Source organism: Garra rufa, chromosome 23, assembly GCF_049309525.1.
Source record: "Garra rufa chromosome 23, GarRuf1.0, whole genome shotgun sequence".
In the NCBI taxonomy this organism is placed as follows: Eukaryota; Metazoa; Chordata; class Actinopteri; order Cypriniformes; family Cyprinidae; genus Garra; species Garra rufa.
In genome coordinates, this window is record NC_133383.1 from 20,482,721 (window position 1) to 20,509,441 (window position 26,721).

A 26,721-nucleotide genomic window follows, 5' to 3' on the forward strand; every position below is an offset into this window, starting at 1 on the left:
TTGGTAACGACGGAACTTGCTACTATAGTTGCTTTTGGGAAACACATAACAGGTCAAACTGGTTGTTAGCCATTTTAGCTAACCAGACTAGCCGACTAGCCCAGAACCCATCTAAGGCTATCAAAACAGACCATCTTAAATGGATTAAACAGTTTTTCCTTATTTTTTTTAGCAGGATTATTCTTTAGTCTTGACTTTTCAGTTACACTAATGCTAATAGAGCTGGTCATAGCTGGTTTCGAGGCTGGTTTTAGAGGGATTTTGACCACTTCTTTAGCTGGTCAGGGTAGGAGGCCAGCTGGCCAACCAGCTAAAACCAGTGAACAGCAGTTTGACTAGGCTGGAAGACCAGGCTGGTTTTAGCTAGTTTTTTTTTCAGTAGGTTATCAAGTTTAAAGGGATCTTCCAACCAGGTCAAACTGGTTGTTAGCCATTTTAGCTAACCAGACTAGCCTACTAGCTCAAAACCCATTTAAAGCTATCAAAACTGAGCATCTTAAACACATTAAACTGTTTTCCCATTAACTTTTCACTGGATTATTCTTTAGTCTTGACTGTTTAGTTACGCTGATGCTAACAGAGCGATTTCAAAGATAGTAAACACTTTTACATTAGATCTTTTCTCCTCTTGTCTTTTATAGAAATATGTAACATAATACACAATCATTATCCATTATTTTTCTCATAACTGACAACAATGAAAACAATGAAAACAGCATGTATGGCTGTTTCGTTGAGTTTTTTTTTTTTTTTTTTGCTGACTGCTTTGGTGGGTAATCACTGTTGTTAGATGTATCACATAGATCAAAGCCAATAATTTAGCTGGCAATCAAACTGAATTTTAAAGTTGTGCTCCACATGACGCTCAAGGCGTACAAATGCACATACAGTACACACACACACACACACTGTGAATTTGTGCTGTCGTTTCAACTTCCAACCGCCTCACCTAGGCATTGTTGCATGAAAGACAATCACTGCAGCTTCGGTATCATATATCAGACTTAGACTTAGAGGTCTGTCTTTTTAACTACAAAAAAATTGCCATGTATTAATCAGTTTATAGGACATTCTCCTGCCATGTATCTTAATAACACACCTAGTTAATCAGAATGGTGATTTTTTTGTTTTTCTAGGCATAGTTATAGTTAGTTCCTGTGACAGTTTCATTTTCTAGCGATCTATCAATGCCATCCAGCCATAGTAAAAAGCCCCAGTTAGAATAACACACAAAGATGAAGGTTAAAATCTGCTGTGAGTGTGATGAGAGTTAAATTAATATAAGCCCTTGATAAAAATAAATAAATAAATAAACCATTTAGGCTGTCACAGTAAGCTTCATGCTGCTGGTGTCCTGGGATTGTTTGGGGATGTGTGTGTGTGTGTGTGTGTGTGTGTGTGTGTGTGTGTGTGTGTGTGTACCTGGTATTCATCACGTTATGGGGACCAAATGTCCCCACAAGGATAGGAATACCAGTAGATTTTGACCTTGTGGGGACATTTCTCAGGTCCCCATGAGGAAACAGGCTTATAAATCATGCACAATGAGTTTTTTTGAGGAAGTAAAAGTATGCACAATCTCCTGTGAGGGCTAGGTTTAGGTGTAGGGTAGGTGTAGGGCGATAGAAAGTACGGTTTGTACAGTATTAAAACCATTATGCCTATGGAATGTCCCCATAAAACATGTAAACCCAACATGTGTGTGTGTGTGTGTGTGTGTGTGTGTGTGTGTGTGTAAAAAAAAAAAACAAGAGAATGTATTCAAGAGTAAAAAACAAAAGTAAACCACAGTATAGTGAAACAATTGATGAAATGGTGTGTAAACCACTTTCTAAAGTAACAGAAACATCTGCAGATAAAACTTCAGAGAAAGGCAACATCTATTTTCCTAAAGCGTTTCTTTTTCTGTTTGCATTCTGGATGAGAATAATGGAAAAAAAAATGTCTGAAATCTAATCTCACTGTTTGAAACCTATATTGAATACAGTTTTAAAGTTCTTGTAAATGTTGTTTACATCAGGCGCTGGATTTATGACAGTCAATTGAGAGAAAAAAAACTAGGAAAGTTCTTAAGACCTGAGTTTAGCAATCAGCATTGCTTTTTTTAATGCACACTGTCAAGTTAAAATAGTATCTTATTATCTTTTAGTATATTAGCATTTTAATTATCTTACCTTCTCTCAGGATGTAGCAGTCGGTTGTATTTATTTGCACCCTTTCTAGAGTGAATTTACAATGAAGTTTTGTCTTATTCTTAGGAAAAAAATAAGTACATAAAAACTTTTTCTTAAAGAAAGAAAATGTCAAGAAATACCAGTTAAGAAGATTTTCATTGTTAAGGTTTTCTGAATCCAGCCTCGGGATTCAGATTTCAAGTTTTGTTTTGTTTTTTCATTCTTTAAAATCACAAAAACTATGGAAGCCTATTTCTACCACTGAATAAAAATATAAAAAGGTAATTGCGAGTTTTTATCTCACAGTTCTGACTTTTTTTTTTCACAACTGCATGATACAAACTCACAATTCAGGGTTTTTTTTTCAGAATTGTGAGATATAAACTCGTTTTAATTTTTGTTCAGTGATGTAAATATCTGCTACGCAATTCTGAGGAAAAAAGTCAGAATTTCAAGTTTTTATCTAGCAATTCTGACTTTATAATTCACAATTGTGAGTTCATTTCACACAATTTTGAGAAAAAAATCAGAATTGGAAGTTTATATCTCACAATTCTGACTTTATAACTCGCAATTGCAAGTTTGTATCTCACAATTCTGAGAAAAAAAAGTTTCTCGCAATTGCGAGTTTATATCCTGCTATTCTGACTTTATTGTTTATTGTTTGTATCTCAGAATTGTGAGATATAAACTTTCAATTGCGAGTTATAAAGCCAGTATTATGAGATACAAACTTGCAATAAAGTCAGAATTGCAAGATATTAACTCAAGTCAGAATAGTGCGATATAAACTTGCAATTGCGAGTAATAAAGTCAGAATTGCAAGATAAAAACTCAAATTCTGACTTTTTTTGTCCCTCAGAATTGCATGATACCAACTCATGATTGCATGATACCAGTTCTGACTTTTTCTGAGAATTGTGAGATATAAATTTGCAATTGTGAGTTATAAAGTCCGAATTGCAAGTTTATATCTCACAATTTTGACTTTATAACTCGCAATTGCAATTTTTTCCCCCAGAATAGCAGGACATAAACTCACATTTGGGAGAAATAATGTCAGAATTGTGAGGTACAAACTTGAAAAAAATCAGAATTGCGAGATATAAACTTGCAATTTTTTTTCTCAAAGTTGCGTGATATAAAATTGCACTATAAATTTTTGAAGTTGTAGGAGAAAATGAAATGTGACCCTGGACCACAAAACCAGTCTTAAGTCGCTGGGGTATATTTGTAGCAATAGCCAAAAATACATTGTTTGGGTCAAAATTTTAGATTTTTCTTTTATGCCAAAAATCATTAGGAAATTAAGTAAAGATCATGTCTATGAAGATTTTTTGTAAAATTCTTACTGTAAATATATCAAAATGTAATTTTTGATTAGTAATATGCATTGTTAAGAACCTAATTTGGACAACTTTAAAGGTGATTTTCTCAGTATTTTGATTTTTTTGCACCCTCAGATTCCAGATTTTCAAATAAATGTATCTCGGCCAAATATTGTCCTATCCTAACAAACCATATATCAACAGAAAGCTTATTTATTGAGCTTTCAAATGTATACATCTCAGTTTTGTAAAATTTAACCTTATGACTGGTTTTGTGATCCAGGGTCACAAATGGGAGTTTTTTGACCTACCCTACCCTGTCTTGAACCGGAGTGCACAGAGCACACATACGCATCACAGAGCTAGACAAGACGAGCATTTGTGGTTAAAAAGTATGTATAAATAAATATATTTTTAAGAACATGACTGATTGTTCTGCTAGATTAGACCTTTATTCCTCGGCTAGGATCTTTGGAGTCCTTTGAAGCTGCATTGAAACTCCATTTTTATGGAAGAAATCCTGGAATGTTTTCCTCAAAAACCTTCATTTTGCGACTGAAGAAAGAAAGACAACAAATCTTGGATAACACGGATGTGAGTAAATTATCAGGAAATTTTTATTATAAAAGTGGAGTAATTCTTTAAGGCAGAATTGTGAGTTTTAAATCCTAATTTCTCAAAGTTGCGAGTTTCTGTCAGGCAATTCTGACTTTATAACTTGCAACTGCGAGTTTATATCTCAAAATTAACTAGCAGTTGCAAGAAAAAAAGTCTGAATTATGAAATAAAAAGTCGCAGTTACCTTTTTTATTTTTTATTCAGTGGTGGAAATGGGCCTCCATACAAAAAAACCAAATACACCATAATATCCGCCATCTGTCTGAACAAAGAAAACCGTTTTATGTGGATGTAAGAATCAGTTCCTAGCAGAGTAACTACAGATGTCAAATGTGTTCATCCCATTTAAACACTATATCTATTGTTACTTAATTGAAAACCTAACAAACATTTTTTGTTAAATGTCATTTGCTTGTAAAGCTGTAAATGTCACTCGGTTTTATATTTTGTTATCCATTGCAATAACATTCAGACATTTTTTTTGTATAGCTTAAGAGTCCAAATATTTTTTGGGCCCAGTGTCTGTGTTTTCCTAAGTGCTTGTATGTTATTTCAGGATCTGAGCTGATGCCCAAGGCTTTGTCCACCAGAATCGTGGGAGGGATTTGGTGGTTCTTCACTTTAATCATCATATCTTCCTACACTGCCAACCTGGCTGCTTTCCTCACAGTGGAAAGAATGGACTCCCCAATCGATTCAGCTGACGATTTGGCCAAGCAGACCAGAATTGAATATGGAGCAGTGAGAGATGGCTCCACAATGACTTTCTTTAAGGTAACATGTTCTGATCTTCCATGCAGGATCGATGCGCCCCAACACACTGCTCACATGAAAGCTATTGAAATACAGAAGGAACAGTCAGCCACAATCCAAACACTCAGCAAATTATCAATTTTACAAGAGGCCACCTGCACAAAAGAAGCTGGAGCTTTTAAGAATAAGTTTATTGGATTTCTGCTAGGAAGTAAAATAGAGGATCAATCTTACGCGTCTGTCTCGTGATAAGATACAAACTAATAAAATGGATGCAGAGTCACACACAGATGAGTTTCGAGCTGTGTTAACTAAAAAACATCACATTCAATAAATGTTCGCTCATATTGCGAAGGGAAATTCAGCTCAATATTGTTTATTTTGCACACACTATCTGCGCTGTTCTAGTGCCAGCTTCTCTAAACAATTCGAAATATGCCAAACGCAATTTGCTGATAATTGTTTGCATTTTCACAATAACCGATAATATAATTTGATGTATTTGTATTTTGTAAAATGTATTTTAATCCTGTGATGGAAAAGCAAATTTTTTAGCATCATTACTCCAGTCTTCTGTGTCACATGATCCTTCAGAAATTATTCTAATATGCTGATTTGGTGCTCAAGAAACATTTCTTTTTATTATCAGTTTTTAAAAAACAGTTACACTGCTTAATATTTCTGTGGAAACCGTTAAATATACACTACCAGTCAAAAGTTTTTGAACAGTAAGATTTTTAATGTTTTTTAAGTCTTTTCTGCTCACCAAGCCTGCATTTATTTGATCCAAAGTACAGTAAGAACAGTAAAATTTTGAAATATTTTTACTATTTAAAATAACTGTTTATATTTGAATATATCTTATAATGTAATTTATTCCTGTGATTTTAAAGATGAATTTTTAGGCTCATTACTCTAGTCACATGATCCTTCAGAAATCATTCTGATTTGATGCTCACACATTTATTATTATTATTATTATGTTAAAAACAGCTGAGTAGAATTTTTTCAGGTTTCTTTGATGAATAGAAATTTTAGAAGAAGAGCATTTATCTGAAATTGAAATATTTTTTAACATTATAAATTACTTTATCATCACTTTTGATCAATTTAAAGCATCCTTGCTAAATAAAAGTATTCATTTACTATAATTTCTTTCCCAATAAAAAAATTACTCTTGACTCTAAGCTTTTGATCACAGGAATAAATTGTATTTTAAAATATATTCAAATAGAAAGCAGTTATTTTAAATAGTAAAAAAACTGCTTTTGCTTTATTTGGATCAAATAAATTCAGGCTTGGTGAGCAGAAGAGAATTCTTTAAAAACATTAAAAATCTTACTGTTCAAAAACTTTTGACTGATAGTGTAAACAGAATATTAATTTTGAGATTTGCAAAATATCACTATTAAATGATTAGTGTTTTAAAAAATTAATTGTACACAAGTGTTATATGACAGCAGATGAAATCTAAAAGTAAAATAGGGCAAATGAACATGTACATGTACATTTAACCGATAAATGACTCCTTCAGTCATACAGTATGAAATTCATTTATTCAAAGCTGATAAAGATCTGATTCTTTTCATTTTCTAGGAAGCCATCACAGAGTCGTTGCTAATACCTCAAGTGTACACGTTCACAAATCCGCCTGAAATCCTCCTGAACTCTATTTACCTCCACCAATCCAGCCATCTCAAATTCCAGTAATTCCAATAATCCAGTGATCTATCTTATGAGCGTGAGCCACACATATGCACCGTTCATCATTTAGAGAGAGAAAGAAAAACAAGTGACACAGATAAAGCACAGAAGTGTGTACAGAGGTGTGAGCTTTATCCACCGAGATTGTAGGCTATGATTACATTCGCGTATATCTAGAAAAATACAGGCCTGTGAAGGACCGAGACTAATCGAATCAGCTATGAGAGATTTAGCGCACAGCTGTCCCATTTCCCCCGCTGTCCTCTGACACACTCAGACACAAAATTTTACAACTTGTCCCCTTTTGACACAGCCTAATGAGAGATCAGGGAGAACTTATCAGACTTGAAAAGCCCATACCAGTAGCTGATGAAAGAACAAGATCCAAAGACAAGAAAGTGAAAGAATGAAAAGAAATATCGATCCTTGTGACTCATGTCTTTAATGTTGTGCTTTTTGAAGATGGAACCAACTCTTTGAAACTCTTTATTTACTTTTAGAAATCAAAAATCTCAACGTATGAGAAGATGTGGGCATTTATGAGCAGCAGGAAGAACACAGCCCTGGTGAAGAACAACAAGGAAGGGATTACCAGAGTCCTGACCACCGACTATGCCCTTCTCATGGAGTCCACCAGCATAGAGTACATCACCCAGAGAAACTGCAACCTCACCCAGGTTGGAGGCCTGATCGACTCTAAGGGCTATGGAGTCGGCACACCAATAGGTAAAGGTGTCCTGCATATTGCCTGGCAAGCTGTTGAGCTCTCTAACCGAAACCTTACTAGGTTTAGGCAAAAAACTTGGCTAAAAAAACACAGACACTACCTATTGAGCCTTGCTTGATTTAGTTTTGTCCTGCTTATTTGCTACATTCCATCCAAAGTCAACTTTCAACTTTCAAAAAAGGAGAAATTTTGAGGATAAAGTCAAAATGTTTCGATAATAAAGTAAAAATGTTTAGAGAATAAAGTGTAAAAGTTTTGAGAATAAAGTCTAAATGTTTTGAAAATAAAATCAAAATGTTTCGAGAATAAAGTAGAAATGTTTTGAGAATAAAGATAAAATTACGAGAATCAAGTCAAAATGTGTCAAGAATAAAGTCTAAATCTTTCAAGAAAAATGTTGAAATGTTTAGAGGATAAAGTTGATGTGTTTCAAGAATGAAGATGATATTATGAAAATAAAGTCAAAATGTGTCAAGAATAAAGTCTAAATTTTGAGAATAAAGTCAAAATGTTTCGAGAATGAAGTCGAAATGTTTCGAGAGTAATGTCAAAATGTTTCGAGAATAAAATCAAAATGTTTTGAGAATAAAGTAGAAAATTTGAGAATAAAAGTCAAAAAGTTTCAAGAAAAAGTGAAAAGTTTCAAGAATAAAGTAGAAATTTCAAGAATAAAGTCAAAATGTTTCGAGAATAAAGTAGAAATTTTCAGAATAAAGTGTAAAAGTTTTGACAATAAAGTCTAAATGTTTTGAGAATAAAGTCTAAATGTTTCGAGAATAAAGTAGAAATGTTTTGGGAATAGTCAAAATTTTGAGAATAAAGACATTATTTTAAGAATAAAGTCAATGTTTTGAGAATAAAGATGATATTACGTGTTGAGAATAAATATTTTTTGAGAATAAAATCAAAATGTTTTGAGAATGAAGTTGAAATTTTGAGAATAAAGTCAAAATGTTTTGGGAATAAAGTCGAAATGTTTAGAGAATAAAGTCGAAATTTTGTGAATAAAGTCAAAATGTTTTGAGAATAAAGTTGTAATATTTCGAGAATTAAGTCGAAATGTTTAGAGAATAAAGTCAAAATGTTTAGAGAATAAAGTTGAATTTTTGAGAATAAAGTCGAAATGTTTCAAGAATAAAGTCGAAATTACGAAAAGCAATTAAATGCATAATATTTTGAGAGAATAGCCTGCGCATGCAAATGGCCAGGATTGGGAGCACCAGGAGAGGTCGCCAGGCCACCGAATTTTTTTTTTTAAATATATATGAGGGATTATTAGCAGAAATCATACCATGTGTTATACTCAGAGACCGTATGCTTGGAAATAATATTTCACATCCTTGATTGCATTCATTAGGCTTATTTGTATTGCACCAGCCACGCAACAATAGCAATAAGCTTTGTGCTTTTGGTACTTTTCACATAAAACAAGTCTCAGCTTTCAAAATTTGTCAGTTTCATAGCGAAATACAAACAATTTTGAGTCTTGAACATGGTAGTTGTGTTGCTGTCTTTGCAGGGTCAGAAAGATCTCGAATTTTATCAAAAATACCTTAAAGATGAACAAAGGTCTGGAACAACATGAGGGTGAGCAAAATGCATTCTTTTGCACTTGTGTAGGACTCTAACTCTTGTTTTTAATGGTTATTTGCAGGCTCACCCTACCGGGACAAGGTGACCATCGCCATCCTGCAGCTCCAGGAAGAAGGAAAGCTGCACATGATGAAGGAAAAATGGTGGCGAGGTAATGGATGCCCTGAGGAGGACAACAAAGAGGCCAGTGCCCTGGGTGTGGAGAACATCGGAGGCATCTTCATCGTGCTGGCCGCTGGTCTCGTGCTGTCTGTGTTCGTGGCCATTGGAGAATTTGTCTACAAATCACGCAAAAACAGCGATATTGAAGAGGTGAGTGGGAGGCTGGCGGAACGGCCCCGTGGGGTCTGAATCTTACAGGAGCTAATTACCTCACCGCAGTCACAGCTGAAATGAGCCATGTAAACACAAATGAGACACTCGCGGGATGTTTTTGCAGCAGCCCACTGGACAGGAACCTGTCGCTGACTTAAAGCACATGTTGTTTATCACGCAGGTGTTCTACTTCTACATTTCTGAAACTATTTCGGTTAGCTTGCTTGTTTTGCATGACATACATAGGGTTGCATAAGTACCAGAGCCAAAACTTTACTGTAGTACAATATCAGCGAATTGCTCATTTTATTACCTAATCTGGATGACAAAGTGCTGCTGTCAGCACAGTTTGACAGTTTAAGCAGTGTGACGTGAAATGTAAAATTTAATGTGTTAATGCTCAACAGTCGTTAAATATGTCTGTAATGTTTTCACCAAATTTGACATTCTAATTGTTTCGTTTGATCTATAGATCAAATCCAAATGGAATGGATGACAAAAGTAAAGTAATTTACACTCTTCGAAAAGCAGAATTTATTTTTTTTAATTCAAAGTATGAAATATTATTTCTTTAAAAAGAATGCATCAGACTTTAATTACAAATCCATCAGACACTTATGGTCATTTTTTAGCATAAGTAAAGATATGGGAAAGATTATTTAAGATAATGAAGTGCAGGTGAAATTACATTGATTTAAGTTTTATATATAATATATAAAAATATAAATATAAAAACATGTCTATGTAAAATATACATTTATAAGATAATACATATATATTTATATGTGTATATATATATATTATAATATTTATATATATATATATATATATATATATATATTTTACATAGACATTATTTGTATTTATATATTGTATTATATATATGAAGTCAATGTAATTTCACTCATATTTTTAATACATATTTTAATAAAATGTTTAAATGTAAATATGTAAAATATGAAAAAAGTTTTAAAAGTGTATATTTATTATGTATGTATAAATACACACATATACATGTATATATTTAAAAAAATATGTATTTATTTATTTATATATATATGTGTGTGTAATTATTTATATATAATTATATTTTACATAAAAATAAATATTTTATAAATATAACATTTTGTATTGTTACATACATAATAAATATACACAGTACACACATATACTATGTAAACACAAACTTTTATTTTGGATATTATATATGATTTTATTTTGGATATATAATAAGTTATATAATACTATAAACCATTTTAAAAGATAAATCGCATTGACTTGAATTTATACAATATGTATAATATGTATTTATTATATATACACATTCTATTTGAAATACAAGAAAAAAGTAAAATTATTAACAGTCCTAATTTAATTTTCTCAGTAGCCCGAAGGTATTTATTTATTGCTTATAGTAAACTTTTGGTTTTGGTACTGGTTCAACGCTAATGTATGTTATCTGAATGCATATTTTAGCATCATTTTTATTTTTGTCGCATGTAAATGCTGCTTATATTTTATCATCACTGTGATCATTTGCATGTTACTGATCTTGTCCTGCTTTTTGTCTTTCTGTTCTATTTTTATCATTGATCTGCATGCACAAGGCCTTCTGTTTCTTTTACGGAGTCCAATCCCGGCAGCTGCAAAGAAGCGATTCCATCTCCTCCTCTGGCACGTCCTTATCAACAGATTTAGAGAGCGGGCGGCTCCTCAGGGATGACATATGTTCTTCGTGTTAGCCACACACTCTCATATCTGTAAGGGCTGTGCGTTATTTAAAGAAATATAAACTCCTTTCCCTCATTCGCCCATCCACTGGTTACTTCCAAACCATCTGCCCAAACCCTTGACCTCAATCCAGCGCCCATGCGGCTCAGAAATTTAGTGCGGTTTTCAAGGAGATGAAGAACACTTTCATTTCTCGTTGCACACCCTGTCTGCAGACAGATAAGAAATGGAGTGCTCTCTGAAACTTTTTATTTACTGGTAGAAGCTATTCAATTATGACCATTCGTGGCAAACTTTTAAGTGAGGACCTTCTAGATTTGATGGCCTAAATTTTGCCTTTCATGTTCTCATTTCTCCCTCAAAATATCGGCCCACATAGTGAGGCTAATGGTAATTATAATGAAGGTTTTGATAATGATCTGTTCTGCCCACTTATTCTTGAGTACAGAGACAAAACAGAGACATTTTTGTCAAAAGGAATTATGATTTTAGATGAATCTATAACATTCTGGTGTCCTTACGAAAGATATGCTTTTCCTTGCCATTTACTCAAGATTGGTCAAGACTGTCAGATACAAAATAATATGAATACTTATTATAATGACTGACAAATCTAGCATTCACTTTAATCAAATATAGGATAGCTCTGTCAAATGATTAATTGCAATGAATCACATCCAAAATTTATATTTATATATATATTATAAATAACATATACAGACGTGGCCAAAAGTTTTGAGAATTACATAAATATTGGAAATTGGAAAAGTTGCTGCTTAAGTTTTTATAATAGCAATTTGCATATACTCCAGAATGTTATGAAGAGTGATCAGATGAATTGCATAGTCCTTCTTTGCCATGAAAATGAACTTAATCCCGAAAAAAACTTTCCACTGCATTTCATTGCTGTCATTAAAGGACCTGCTGAGATCATTGTTAACTCAGGTGAGAATGTTGACGAGCACAAGGCTGGAGATCATTATGTCAGGCTGATTGGGTTAGAATGGCAGACTTGACATGTTGAAAGGAGGGTGATGCTTGAAATCATTGTTCTTCCATTGTTAACCATGGTGACCTGCAAAGAAACGCGTGCAGCCATCATTGCGTTTCATAAAAATGGCTTCACAGGCAAGGATATTGTGGCTACTAAGATTGCACCTAAATCAACAATTTATAGGATCATCAAAAACTTCAAGGAAAGAGATTCAATTCTTGTTAAGAAGGCTTCAGGGCATCCAAGAAAGTCCAGCAAGCGCCAGGATCGTCTCCTAAAGAGGATTCAGCTGCGGGATCGGAGTGCCACCAGTTGACGAGCTTGCTCAGGAATGGCAGCAGGCAGGTGTGAGCGCATCTGCACGCACAGTGAGGCCAAAACTTTTGGAAGATGGCCTGGTGTCAAGAAGGGAAGCAAAGAAGCCGCTTCTCTCCAAAAAAAACATCAGGGACAGATTGATCTTCTGCAAAAAGTATGGCGAATGGACTGCTGAGGACTGGGGCAAAGTCATATTCTCCGATGAAGCCTCTTTCCGATTGTTTGGGGCATCTGGAAAATGGCTTGTCCGGAGAAGAAAAGGTGAGCGCTACCATCAGTCCTGTGTCATGCCAACAGTAAAGCATCCTGAGACCATTCATGTGTGGGGTTGCTTCTCATCCAAGGGAGTGGGCTCACTCACAATTTTGCCCAAAAACACAGCCATGAATAAAGAATGGTACCAAAACACCCTCCAACAGCAACTTCTTCCAACAATCCAACAACAGTTTGGTGAAGAACAATGCATTTTCCAGCACGATGGAGCACCGTGCCATAAGGCAAAAGTGATAACTAAGTGGCTCGGGGACCAAAACGTTGAAATTTTGGGTCCATGGCCTGGAAACTCCCCAGATCTTAATCCCATTGAGAACTTGTGGTCAATCCTCAAGAGGCGGGTGGACAAACGAAAACCCACTAATTCTGACAAACTCCAAGAAGTGATTATGAAAGAATGGGTTGCTATCAGTCAGGATTTGGCCCAGAAGTTGATTGAGAGCATGGCCAGTCCAATTGCAGAGGTCCTGAAAAAGAAGGGCCAACACTGCAAATACTGACTCTTTGCATAAATGTCATGTAATTGTCGATAAAAGCCTTTGAAACGTATGAAGTGCTTGTAATTATATTTCAGTACATCACAGAAACAACTGAAACAAAGATCTAAAAGCAGTTGAGCAGCAAACTTTGTGAAAACTAATATTTGTGTCATTCTAAAAAATTTTGGCCACGACTGTACACATACATATTATGTAAACCCAAACTTTTATTTTGGATGTGATTAATCATTTGACAGCCCCATTATAGAATGTTTTCAAACTCAGTTTCAGAGTTAATTAAATTGTCAAACATGAAAAAAAAAAAACTTTTGATGTACTAAATGCAGCATTTCTTCTAGTTTGCCAGCTACTAATAGAACCTGAAAATAAAAGTTGTGAAATTTGAGTTGCCATTTCAAAAACTATTTTTAATATACACATTGATACTTTTATAATTAAATAATTAAATATTGTAATAAATGTATTATTATTTTTATTATTATAAAATATTTAATACATTGGTTATATTTATTATTTATAATAATTATTATAATTATAAATTTAAATTGCATATATTTGTATAAATATACAGTATGTATGTAAATAATGCCACAAAAACAATAAATTATTAAATATAAAATACATATAAAACATCATATAGTGGAGGTCAAAAGTTTACATCCCCCTTTCAGAATCTGTAGAATGTTAATTATTTTACCAAAATCCGAGGGATCATACAAAATGCATGTTATTGTTTATTTACTACTTATTTACATATAGTCCACAAGAGAAAATAATAGTTGAATTTATAAAAAAAAATGACCTTGTTCAAAAGTTTACATTCCCTTGATTCTTAATACTGTGCTCTTACCTGAATTATCCACAGCTGTGCCTCTGAAGGGAAGTACTAAATGAAAAAAAATATATTTAGGCAAAATATTTTTTTTTTTACAAATCTCCATTCTGTTCAAAAGTTTTCACCCCCTGGCTCTTAATGCATCGTTTTTCCTTCTGGAGCATCAGTGAGAGTTTGAACCTTCTGTAATAGTTGCATATGAGTCCTTCAATTATACTTAGTGTGAAAAGATGGATCCGCAAAATCATACAGTTGGAAAGGGTTCAAATACACAAAAATGCTGGAAAACCAAATTTGTGGAACCTGAAGGTTTTTTCTGAACAACAGCAGGCAGTTTAACTGTTCAGGACAAACAAGGGACTCATGAACAACTGTCACTAAACAAACAAAAAAAACTGCTGTGGATCATTCAGGTAACAACACAGTATTAAGAATCAAGGTCATTTTAATAAATTCAACTATTATTTATTTTCTTGTGGACTATATGTAAACATATTTTATGTGAAATGTCTTATTCAGGTCAGTACTAAATAAACAATAACATGCATTTTGTATGATTCCTTTTATTTTGCAGATTTGAAGGGGGGGGGTAAACTTTTAACCTCAACTGTAACCTTAATAATCCTAAAAAATATCAATGCATTAATTATATTCTTTATTTAAATTATATTTAAAATATTATAATACTTAAAAATATAAGTACATAAAAAACAAATAACTATGTAGTGTATGTATATAGGTGCATTGATGTAATTATACTATCATTATTGTTAATAAAGATATCAATGTATTTAATATTCTTTATACTTGAGAGTAAATAATAATAAAATCAATGTATGAATTTAATGCTGTCAGATGGATTAATCGTGATTAATCGCATCCAAAATGAAAGTTTGTTTTTACATAATATATGTGTGTGTACATGTATGTATGGAACATATGTAATACTGTATATATTTATATTAATATTTATTTATCTAAAATCAATACAAACTTTAATATGTAATGTAATATATAAACACAGACTTTTAATTTCGGATGCAATTATTTGCGATTAATCAATTTGAAAACACTATATGAATTACATTCTTAATAATTATATTAAAACTATTATTTAAAATATTTTTCAGGAGAGCGAGTTTAATCAATTTTAGATAATGTTAATGAAAAGGCACATACAGAAACTAATATAAAGTTGTGGCAAGTGTTGTTTTCCCGTCTGAAGAATCAGTGAACTCCATTTGTTCACTTCTTCTTTCTTCCATAAACACCTGACATTGAGCATACAGTCATGAAACCCTGATATCATTCCCTGGAATGTAATTAACTTTAGCTGTATTTGGCAGTGAAAAGACATCAAGAGAAGAGTCTTCATAATGACTTGATTAAATATTGATGCACTCACAAAGAAAGAACAATTAAAAAGTCTAAGATTGCGGTGGCTGAAATTAGCCCACAGGATAACTGTAGTCAGCCGAGAGCGAATCCACCGCTCATAAAGGCTTTATCTTCCTCCTACGTCCCCAGCGGCACAAAGCTGTGTCTAGAGCTGTGGCCTTCATGCCTCGAACATCTCAAGACAGACAAAAACGGGACGGGTAGAATCACTCTGAACAAAGAAATCTGGCAACACAGGAACCAAATCTAAAGAGGGTTTTCACGACGCGGCATCAATCGGCCATATTGCCGGCACTGAACGTAAACTATGCCACTGAACCGAACAAAACTCACATATTTAGATGATTATTGCTGCTGAAAATGGTAAATTATTGTCATGTTTTGGCTTGTACTAATCGGTCGGACCGGAAAAAAAAAAAGTGAAGCTTTTCTACAGTAGCCTTATAACTAAAAGCGGCAAATAAGCCTAAAAATAGAAACAAAAACAGATAGAATGCAGCTAAAATCCAAGCAGAAACTATTTTTATATCACTAAAAGCATCAAATTCATTTGAATAACCAAACTGGATGTTGTTACTTTGTATGTGTGTGTATGTACTGTAAGTGTGTCTCTGTGTGCATGTGTGTGTGTGTGTGTGTGTGTAGAGACTCACACAAGGCCTCGTGTTCTTTTTTGACAGTGTGTCTCTTTCAGTGCTGTGATGGAAGACCTGGGCATGTCCCTCAGGTGCCACAAGGCGTTGAGGAAGAGAGGCAGACACAGAGGAAGAGCCGGCCTGTCTGGAGTCTTATGTAACCCCAAACGCATCCAGAGGAAAGAGACAATGGCCTAGATCCACCTCCAGCAAGGAGCAGCTCTGCTTTTGACGTACCTGCCGGTGAAATCAATCTTTGAGGGCGTTTGTTTTTTCAATCAATTGTTTATGTGCTTTTTATTCATAAATTTGCAGGTTTTTATATCAGTATTATGTGGATTGTGTTGGTCTTGTGTGAAGTACACAGGTAATATCTGAACTGCAAATGAAAGGAATAATTTATTTTGAGATATTTATTAAAGTACAAGCACATTGCATTTTACGGTAGCATTTTCTTGTGCTGTCCTTAATGAAATAAATAAAAGCGTACATTTTTTACACACACTTGGGCATTTATCTTGTTCCAGACATTCTTTTATCAGTGACGCAGGTTCTATTAATTGCAACATTATATAACAACGGAAAATAATAGAGAAGATGCTTTTAATCTGTGGTTGTTCCAAAGGGAATGTAAGGCATGGCTGTTTTTCCATTACTTTTGTCCAATTTTGACCCTAACAATTCAAGACGTTCTGCCTGCGATGCACAAAGCACATGCCTCCAGGGACTGACCGAAATATTCTCCCTCAAACTGAGACACAATCAAATAAAGTTCAAAGGTCAGCCTCTGCTTCAAGAGCTACCTGCTCCATGACCCAGGCAAATTACTCTCTGAAGATTAAACGCCTTTTCGCCCAAAATAATTCAGATGTGCAGATGTGTCTTAATTCTTAATGCATATCAAAAAAGATAAGATGTTCTGAGATGAGGGTGATCTTCTTGATTAGATTTTTGCACTCCAGATTAATTTAATTATATATATATATATATATATATACCCACACACACACACACACACACACACACACACACATAGACAACTGGACATGCTGGTGCCCCTGTCATACATATATAGGTCAGCCGTGTCTGGGCCAGAACGACAATGCATTTTCTAGCTCAGTTTTGGCCTCTGGGAAATTTAGCCATGAAAGATATTTTGTGGTGTTTGTGAGTCTGTGTACATGTGAGGGGAGGCTCGTGGGCTATTGGCAAACATATAGAAATGATAGCGCTTCAGAGAGACTGAGGGCCATTCACACTTAAGAAGATAAGGACTGCTCGGGGCTGTTTGGGCCTGGCTGTCAGTTTTCAAAGCCCTCAGACTTCACTGAACACATGTGAGAGCCATTGAAAACGACTTTCATGGAGTCCTTGCTTTAAAAGTAGGAGCTATTATCATGTAGAAGTGGAGTTCAAATGCTGATTTATTTTTTTATTTTTTTATTTCAGAATTTCTTAGTATTTGCTATATCTATCTGTCTGTCTGTCTGTCTGTCTATCTATCTGTCTATCTGTCTGTCTGTCTGTCTGTCTGTCTGTCTGTCTGTCTGTCTGTCGTTATCTGTCTGTCGTTATCTGTCTGTCTGTCTGTATCTGTCTATATATCTATCTCTGTCTGTCTGTCTGTCTGTCTGTCTGTCTGTCTGTCTGTCTGTCTATATATCTATCTGTCTGTTGTTATCTGTCTGTCTGTCTGTCTGTCTGTCTGTCTGTCTGTCTGTCTGTCTGTCTGTCTGTATCTATCTATCTATCTATCTATCTATCTATCTATCTATCTATCTATCTATCTATCTGTCTGTCTGTCTGTCTGTCTGTCTGTCTGTCTGTCTGTCTGTCTGTCTGTCTGTCTGTCTGTCTGTCTGTATCTGTCTATATATCTGTCTGTCTGTCTGTCTGTCTGTCTGTCTGTCTGTCTGTCTGTCTGTCGTTATCTGTCTGTCTGTCTGTCTGTCTGTCTGTCTGTCTGTCTGTCTGTCTGTCTGTATCTGTCTATATATCTATCTGTCTGTTGTTTTCTGTCTGTCTGTCTGTCTGTCGTTATCTGTCTGTCTGTCTGTCTGTCTGTCTGTCTGTCTGTCTGTCTGTCGTTATCTGTCTGTCTGTCTGTCTGTCTGTCTGTCTGTCTGTCTGTCTGTCTGTCTGTCTGTCTGTCTGTCTGTCTGTCTGTATCTGTCTATATATCTATCTGTCTGTTGTTTTCTGTCTGTCTGTCTGTCTGTCTGTCGTTATCTGTCTGTCTGTCTGTCTGTCTGTCTGTCTGTCTGTCTGTCTGTCTGTCTGTCTGTCGTTATCTGTCTGTCTGTCTGTCTGTCTGTCTGTCTGTCTGTCTGTCTGTCTGTCTGTCTGTCTGTCTGTCTGTCTGTCGTTATCTGTCTGTCTGTCTGTCTGTCTGTCTGTCTGTCTGTCTGTCTGTCTGTCTGTCTGTCGTTATCTGTCTGTCTGTCTGTCTGTCTGTCTGTCTGTCTGTCTGTCTGTCTGTCTGTCTGTCGTTATCTGTCTGTCTGTCTGTCTGTCGTTATCTGTCTGTCTGTCTGTCTGTCTGTCTGTCTGTCTGTCTGTCTGTCTGTCTGTCTGTCTGTCGTTATCTGTCTGTCGTTATCTGTCTGTCTGTCTGTCTGTCGTTTTCTGTCTGTCTGTCTGTCTGTCTGTCTGTCTGTCTGTCTGTCTGTCTGTCTGTCGTTATCTGTCTGTCTGTCTGTCTGTCTGTCTGTCTGTCTGTCGTTATCTGTCTTTCTGTCTGTCTGTCTGTCTGTATCTATCTATCTATCTATCTATCTGTCTATCTGTCTGTCTGTCTGTCTATCTATCTATCTATCTATCTATCTATCTATCTATCTATCTATCTATCTGTCTGTCTGTCTGTCTGTCTGTCTGTCTGTCTGTCTGTCTGTCTGTCTGTCTGTCTGTCTGTCTGTCTGTCTGTATCTGTCTATATATCTATCTGTCTGTTGTTATCTGTCTGTCTGTCTGTCTGTCTGCCTGCCTGCCTGCCTGCCTATTTTTTACTGTTTTTGTTTTTGTTCAAATAAATCCAGCCCTACCATCCCAAATTGTCTAAGTTGACATGAAATGAAAATTCACCATAGAAAATGAATCTGTTTTAAATAACTGCATGTTATTTATATATATATATATATATATATATATATATATATATATATATATATATATATAAAGTAATTTTTACTCAAAATGTGACAACTGGGCCTTTTGTAAACAACAGATTTATTTCTGGTGACGTATGCCAGACTTCTCCAATCATTAGGTTATATTAAAACTTAGAAAAAAATTAAATAACTAAATAATATCAAATTATATACTCACACATATATAACTAATTCCAAGATTTTCATTGTCTCAGAGTTCTGTAACCAAATGTATGCTAATATTAGGTAAATGTTTTCCTCCTTCCAAAAATCATATGCTTATAAAGAGAATCACCTGAACCTCATAAAAAACTTGTTTGCTCGATTTAGATCAAGCATATAATATCAGTTCAGCGTAACAACACCTCAGTCATAGCTGAGGGTCAGATCGAAGTCCTCTGATAACAAATGCGATCAGCTTTAGTAAACAAACCTTGCAGATCTGATCCGTGTGCTAGTAAGTGCCTCTGTGATGATTAATAGCAGCATCACATGAGAACAGAGACGATCTGTCTGTCAGAGTATGGTGTCACTTTCACACTAATGACAGATCAGTCTTCTGCTTTATGTTTTTATGCTAATGGATGCCATTTGGGATGATTTTTAAGCTATTGTTCTTTTTATTATGTGATGTGAAGCCTGCATTTGGAAACGTATAACCTGACAAACACCTTGATTCATTTTGAAAGCTTTAGTTTAAAACTGAGGAAGAAATTGCTCTTCTGTTTTACATTCACCTGTTACTTCGCAGACAGGTCTGCTCTGACTCTGTCTGCTGAACAGCTCGGTAGGACCTATGGGACGGTGTGTGTCAAAGCAAACACATTGAACATGTTTTTTTAAAGCGAGGTTGAGAGGAAGCAGTGGAGAAAGAGAGAGAGAGAGATATAAAGAGAAAAAGACATCAGGTTGTTCCCCAGTGTCATCCACAAACTATGCAGACTGAACTCTAATTCACAGATAAAGTTGTGAATTTACTAAATCAGGGCTGACATTAATCAATTTTCAATTGCATAATCCATTAAAAAATTATAAATTCTGTCATGATTTCGGCATTTCAGACCTGTATGACTTTCATATCACCACCTACTGGACTAAAGGATGAAGTGCTGAATTGCGTACAGGAACGCAATGGCAGCTTTTTACGATTTTACTGCTCAGCTAATTAAATATTGAGTGGTTTTTAACCAAAATCAATTGGAGCTGAAGACAGTCATGATGGGCTGCCATTTAATTGAATTCACCCAACCGGATATTCATTAAATTTCTCCTTCTCCAGAAGATTGTCTATGGGTTTGGAAAGACATACGGAAATGAGGAAAGGGTTCAGTTATTGGTAGGTTCAATTTTTATTTTATTACATTGTATGTGGATCTGCATTTAAATGTTTGGGTTTTTTCAGCATTTAACTACCAAAGATAAAGGTAGACACCTGCTGTCCGACATTACGCCAGATACATGCAGCATGCTGGGTTATTTTATCTCATCATGAGATGTCCATTCAGGCCTTTCTAATACACTGTCCCTTTTACCCAGAACTCAGCGCGCACACATACACTCTCTAAACCATTTGGCCGTGATAAAGCCATCCTGTCTATGGGTGGGACAGAGATTTTGAATGAGGGCTGCAGGTGCAGAGTTTCTGAAATGCTCTCAGGAGAACCCTCAAACGCACATTAAGCCATAGGAGATGACATGCACCAGTCCAAGTGCTCTATTAGAGCTAATGACTGTCCATTTATGCCAAATAGCAGTCACCTTTGTCTGAGAGGCAAGCCTGTGCACTGATTAGACAGCGGTGTTATTGCAGAGGTCTTTGTATTATGGGACATCAACCACAAGATTCACACTGTGTAGCTGAGGAGCAGTTAGTGTAGAAACAAATAGACTTCTTGCTTTTGTTGTATTGCTTGTAATAAGATGAAGCCAAATGTGACTAATTTGCTATTAAAAGGATAGCTTACCCAAAAATTGAATGTTTCGTTCATTTCGGATGAAATTTAGCCTGCTTACCTTCATGCTGTTCCAAACCTGTAACGAATTGGACAGTTCTGTTTTCAGTTGTGCAGTTCCTTAATGTTTCTCTTTTAAATACGCCATAAATACAATTGAGTAATTGACTTTAAAGGGATGGGTTACCCAAAAATGAAAATCATGTTATTGATCGCTCACTTTTATGTCGTTCCAAATCTGTAAGACCTTCGTTCATCTTCACAATATAAATTAAAGGTGCAATGTGTAATATTTAAGATTATCTCTAGACAGAAATGCAATATAATATACATAACTATGTTTTCAGGGGTGTATAAAGACCTTACGTAATGAGCCATTATGTTTTTATTAACTTAGAATTATCAGTTTATATCTACATACACCGCGGGTCCCCTCACATGGAAGCCGACATTATGTTTCTACAGTAGCCCTAAACGGACAAACTGCTCTACAGATCGCGTTTCATCACTGTTGTTCTAGCGAAAAAACACTGACACAATGATGAACAAGTAACAGTAATATTCACAATAACATCGTTTTATTGAATTATTGTTACGGAAGCAGACCAAACAAGAGAGGTAAGTGATAATAATAACAATGTTTATTTTCAGCAGAGCGTTGTGGATTAGATGACGTGCAGAACCGGGTAAGTATTACAGTCCAGATATGATTCTTGATGAATGGAGATGAATACTGATGATAGATCTTTTCCTTTCCAGGAACGACGGGAGGAGGACTTCGACCCACACACACACACACCGTTGGTGACAGACAGACTGGCTTACGGCTGAACCACCGCTGACTGGAACAGAGAACAGACTTCGTACTGGAACAAATGAGAAAGCAGGTAAGTTTCAACAGGTAAGTAGCGAGGTAAGTATATTCTTGAAGTTTGTGAACTCGACAGAGAAACACAATGAGTCCGCTTCGTGCAAACGAGCCCGGACACTGAGTGAGGTGTGTGGTGTGCTTATATGTGGTGCTGGTGATTGGCTTCAGGTGCGTCTGATTAGAAGTCAGGTGATTGTGATCACTGTGTGAGTGATGTGGTGGAACCTGGCCAATCCGTGACATTACCCCCCTCCCCAGGGCCCGCTCCTGAGGGCCGAGGCCTCCGACGTCGTGGTGGTCTACCTCGTCCTCGAGGGGCTGGACATTCAGGATGGTTACGGTGGAATTCCTCCATGAGGGCTGGATCTAGAATGTCGACTCTGGGTACCCACGACCTCTCCTCTGGTCCGTAGCCTTCCCAGTCGACAAGATACTCCAGATTACCACCACGACGTCGGGACAGAAGGATTTCTCGGACCGAGTAGATGGATCCCTCTTCCAGGACCAAGGGGGGAGGGGGTTCCTCTTCCTGACCAGGTTCTGTGGAGGGAATCACAGGTGGGTGAAAGGGTTTGAGCAAAGAAACGTGAAATGTGGGGTGGATACGGTACTGTGGTGGTAATTGGAGTCTGTAGGTGACGGGGTTGACCTGTTCCACGATGGTGAAGCGGCCAACAAACCTGGGACTCAATTTCTTCGAGGGCAGGCGCAGACGGATGTCTCTTGTGGAGAGCCAGACTTTCTGCCCAGGAGTGTATGTGGGACCAGGAATCCTCTTCTGATCAGCAGTGGTTTTAGTTCTGCGCACTGCCCTTTGAAGATGATGGTGAGCCTCGTCCCAGACTCTCTCGCTCTCCCGGAACCAGTAATCCACTGCGGGCACCTGTGATGGTTCGCCATTCCAGGGGAAGAGAGGTGGTTGGAAGCCGAGCACACACTGGAATGGCGTGAGTCCTGTGGTGGGTTGCCGCAGTGAATTTTGGGCGTATTCTGCCCAACCCAGGAACTGGTTCCAGGAGTCCTGGTGACCATGACAGAATGTCCGGAGGAACCGCCCCACCTCCTGGATTTTCCTCTCCGTCTGCCCGTTGGTCTCAGGGTGGTATCCAGAGGAGAGGCTAACGGTCACACCTAGGAGTTTGAGAAAAGACTTCCACACCCGTGAAATAAACTGTGGACCCCTGTCTGAGACGATGTCCTCCGGAATGCCATAGTACCTGAAGACTTTGTTGAAGAGCAGTTCGGCAGACTCTAGGGCTGTGGGAAGACCTTTCAGAGGTATTAGTCGGCAGAATTTTGAAAATCGATCAACTATGACAAAGATACAGGTGTTACCGTCAGATGAGGGGAGATCGGTCATGAAGTCAACTCCCAGGTGTGACCAGGGGCGGTTCGGCACAGGCAAGGGATGGAGTTTCCCAGCAGGCAGATGACGTGGACTCTTGGACATCGCACACTCCTTACATCCCTGGACATACCTTCTCACATCCCTTGCCATGTGCGGCCACCAGAAGCGGTCCGTCAGCAGCGAGAGAGTGTTGTTGGCCCCTGGATGTCCAGTGCCCAGAGAGGTATGTGTTGAATGGATTAGATCTACCCGCTGGGTCCTAGGGATGAATCTGCGACCTGGTGGACAGCCCGGCGGAGATCTGGGTTCCGGAGTGGCGACAGCTGGCGGGTTCGTCCATTCAATGGGTTGAACGATGATGTTTTCGGGGATTATGGTCGTGGGTGTGTCAGGCAAGTCGTGGGAATCATGGATGCGAGACAGAGCATCAGCTCGGGTATTCTTGGATCCTGGCCGGTAGGTTATGGTGAAGTTGAATCGGGAAAAGAACAGGGACCATCTTGCCTGACGGGGACAGAGCCGTTTGGCGTCTCGGAGGTACTGAAGGTTCTTGTGATCTGTTATCACCTGGAACGTGTGGTTGGATCCCTCTAACCAATGTCGCCACTCCTCCAGAGCGAGCTTGATGGCAAGGAGCTCGCGGAAGGCTGCGGCCGAGTCAGGGTTCCAGAGTAGAGTTCGTGGTTTTCCTTTGAGCAGACTGGTAAGTGGAGCAGTGATGATGCTGTAGTTCTTGATAAACCGGCGGTAGAAATTGGCGAAACCTAAGAAACGTTGAAGCTCTTTGATAGTAGTGGGTTCTGGCCAGGATACAACTGCAGAAACCTTCCTCTCGTCCATACGGACCCCCTTCTGGTCGATGACGTATCCAAGGAAGTGTACTGCTGATAGGTGAAATGAACATTTTTCCGCCTTGAGATACAGGTGATGATCCCGTAATCTTTGAAGGACCTCCGCAACGTGGAGGCGATGTTCGGCCTCACTCCGGGAGTAAATCAAAATATCGTCTATATAGACGATGACAAAGTGGTGCAGAAACTCCCGGAGTACCTCGTGAATGAAGTTCTGAAATACGGAGGGGGCGTTGACCAAACCATAGGGCATGACCAAGTACTCGTAGTGGCCAGTAGGGGTCACGAAGGCAGTCTTCCACTCGTCCCCCTCACGTATCCTCACGAGGTTGTACGCGCTGCGGAGGTCCAACTTCGTAAACACCCTGGCAGTGCGTAGTTGTTCGAGGGCCGCAGGGACGAGAGGAAGGGGATACCGGAACTTGATGGTGCCTTGATTGAGTATGCGGTAATCGATGCATGGCCGCAGCCCTCCATCCTTCTTTGCCACGAAGAAAAAACTGGATGCTGCGGGTGATGTTGATGGTCGGATGTAACCCTGATCGAGAGCCTCCTGTATGTACTCCTCCATTGCCTTGGTCTCCGGAAGCGACAGCGGGTAGATCTTACCTCTGGGCATTGGAGCATCCGGAACTAGGTCAATGGCGCAGTCCCATGGCCGATGTGGAGGTAGCTGGGAAGCTCTCTTGGGGCAGAAGACGTCTTGAAATGACGAATAAATGGCAGGAATCTGGACTGACTGTTTCTCAACAGGACTTTCGACGGAGGTGACGTTGACAGGTAGTATCTTGTGTCTAGGACGTGGAAGATCTGGGAAGCATTGGTTGGTACATTCTTTTCCCCATTTTGTCACCTCTCCTGTGCCCCAAGAGAGGATGGGATCATGCTTCACCAGCCACGGGCGCCCCAAGATGATGTCCATAGTGGCTCCCTCCAGAACCAGAAACTGAATCTCCTCACGGTGTAAAACTCCGATCTGTAGGATGATGGGTTCACATTTCCGGTGAATACGGGTCCGTGAGCTGATCCGGTTTGTTATAGGTTGAATCTGGTAGATGGTGGTTGAGGCTTGGGTGCGTAGCTGGAGCTGGCGACAGAGGGTGTTCGAGATGAAGTTTCCCGCTGACCCGGAGTCGATGAGGGCTGCGACTGTAACACAAGAGGCGTGGGTGGTTAACTGAACATTGGTAGTCAGAGGATGCATGTTATCCAATTCAGAACGTATTACACTCACCAAAGATCGTATAGGGCGTAGAGGACAGTTGAGTTGGACGTGCCCCGCAGCCCCACAGTACATGCAAAGACCCCGGGTCAGCCTTCTCTGTCGCTCAGCTGCAGAGATCTTTCCTGACTCCAGGATCATTGGTTCTGGTTCTGGAGGGCTGGCGGATGTTACTGGTCGGAGGAGTGCAGTAGTGGCGGACTGATCTTGGTAGGATTTTAGACGATCTGAACAACGAAGTGACTGCTGAATGAATTTTTCCAATCCCATGGAATCGTCCAAAGCAGCTAACTGCATCCGGAGATTGGGTTCTAGACCGAGCCGGTACGTGGTCAGTAACGATCGCTCATTCCATCCGCTGGCAGCGGCCAAAGTGCGAAAACGCAGGGAGTAATCTTGTGTCGTCATACTTCCCTGCTTTAGATGATACAATTGTTCTCCTGCGGATACTTCTGCATCAGAACGTCCGAAAACCTCTTTAAAATGAGCGACGAAGGCCTGGATCGAATGGATTGCCGGCCCGGCCTGTTGATATAACGTGTCCACCCATTTGAGAGCTGCTCCGGTAAGCAGAGACGTGATGAAGGCTATTTTCGAAGAATCTGTGGGATAGAGAGCAGGTTGCATTGTGAATATTAATGAACATTGTAACAGGAATCCGCTGCACTCCTCCGCCCCGCCAGAGTAGGGCGCTGGTCGGGCCATGGGACTGGAAGGGACATTGACGGGAGCCGAAGAAGTGCTGGGTGCCGGTGGTGCGGTGGGACGAACTGAAGTTGGAGTGGTGGCATGACTAGCCAACAAAACCTTCCTGAGTGAGTCCACCAGCTCTTGAAATGGATCCAGATTCCTCATGCTGATACTGTGTTGGTCCGGGCTAACTGTTACGGAAGCAGACCAAACAAGAGAGGTAAGTGATAATAATAACAATGTTTATTTTCAGCAGAGCGTTGTGGATTAGATGACGTGCAGAACCGGGTAAGTATTACAGTCCAGATATGATTCTTGGTGAATGGAGATGAATACTGATGATAGATCTTTTCCTTTCCAGGAACGACGGGAGGAGGACTTCGACCCACACACACACACACACACACCGTTGGTGACAGACAGACTGGCTTACGGCTGAACCACCGCTGACTGGAACAGAGAACAGACTTCGTACTGGAACAAATGAGAAAGCAGGTAAGTTTCAACAGGTAAGTAGCGAGGTAAGTATATTCTTGAAGTTTGTGAACTCGACAGAGAAACACAATGAGTCCGCTTCGTGCAAACGAGCCCGGACACTGAGTGAGGTGTGTGGTGTGCTTATATGTGGTGCTGGTGATTGGCTTCAGGTGCGTCTGATTAGAAGTCAGGTGATTGTGATCGCTGTGTGAGTGATGTGGTGGAACCTGGCCAATCCGTGACAATTATCAAGTAAATCTAATTCCCT

General features: G+C 38.3%; 1 protein-coding gene across 1 annotated transcript in view; it reads left to right on the top strand.

Moving 5' to 3' along the window:
* The window catches only part of grik1a (glutamate receptor, ionotropic, kainate 1a), a 45,295-nt gene extending 28,897 nt beyond the window's left edge, over positions 1-16,398 (top strand). The window contains exons 8-11 of the mRNA XM_073829251.1: positions 4,677-4,894; positions 7,078-7,303; positions 8,959-9,209; positions 15,942-16,398. Coding sequence (XP_073685352.1) covers positions 4,677-4,894; positions 7,078-7,303; positions 8,959-9,209; positions 15,942-16,094 — 848 coding nt within the window. The 3' untranslated portion in view covers positions 16,095-16,398. The remainder of the gene's footprint in view (positions 1-4,676; positions 4,895-7,077; positions 7,304-8,958; positions 9,210-15,941) is intronic.
* Positions 16,399-26,721: the final 10,323 nt, after the last annotated feature.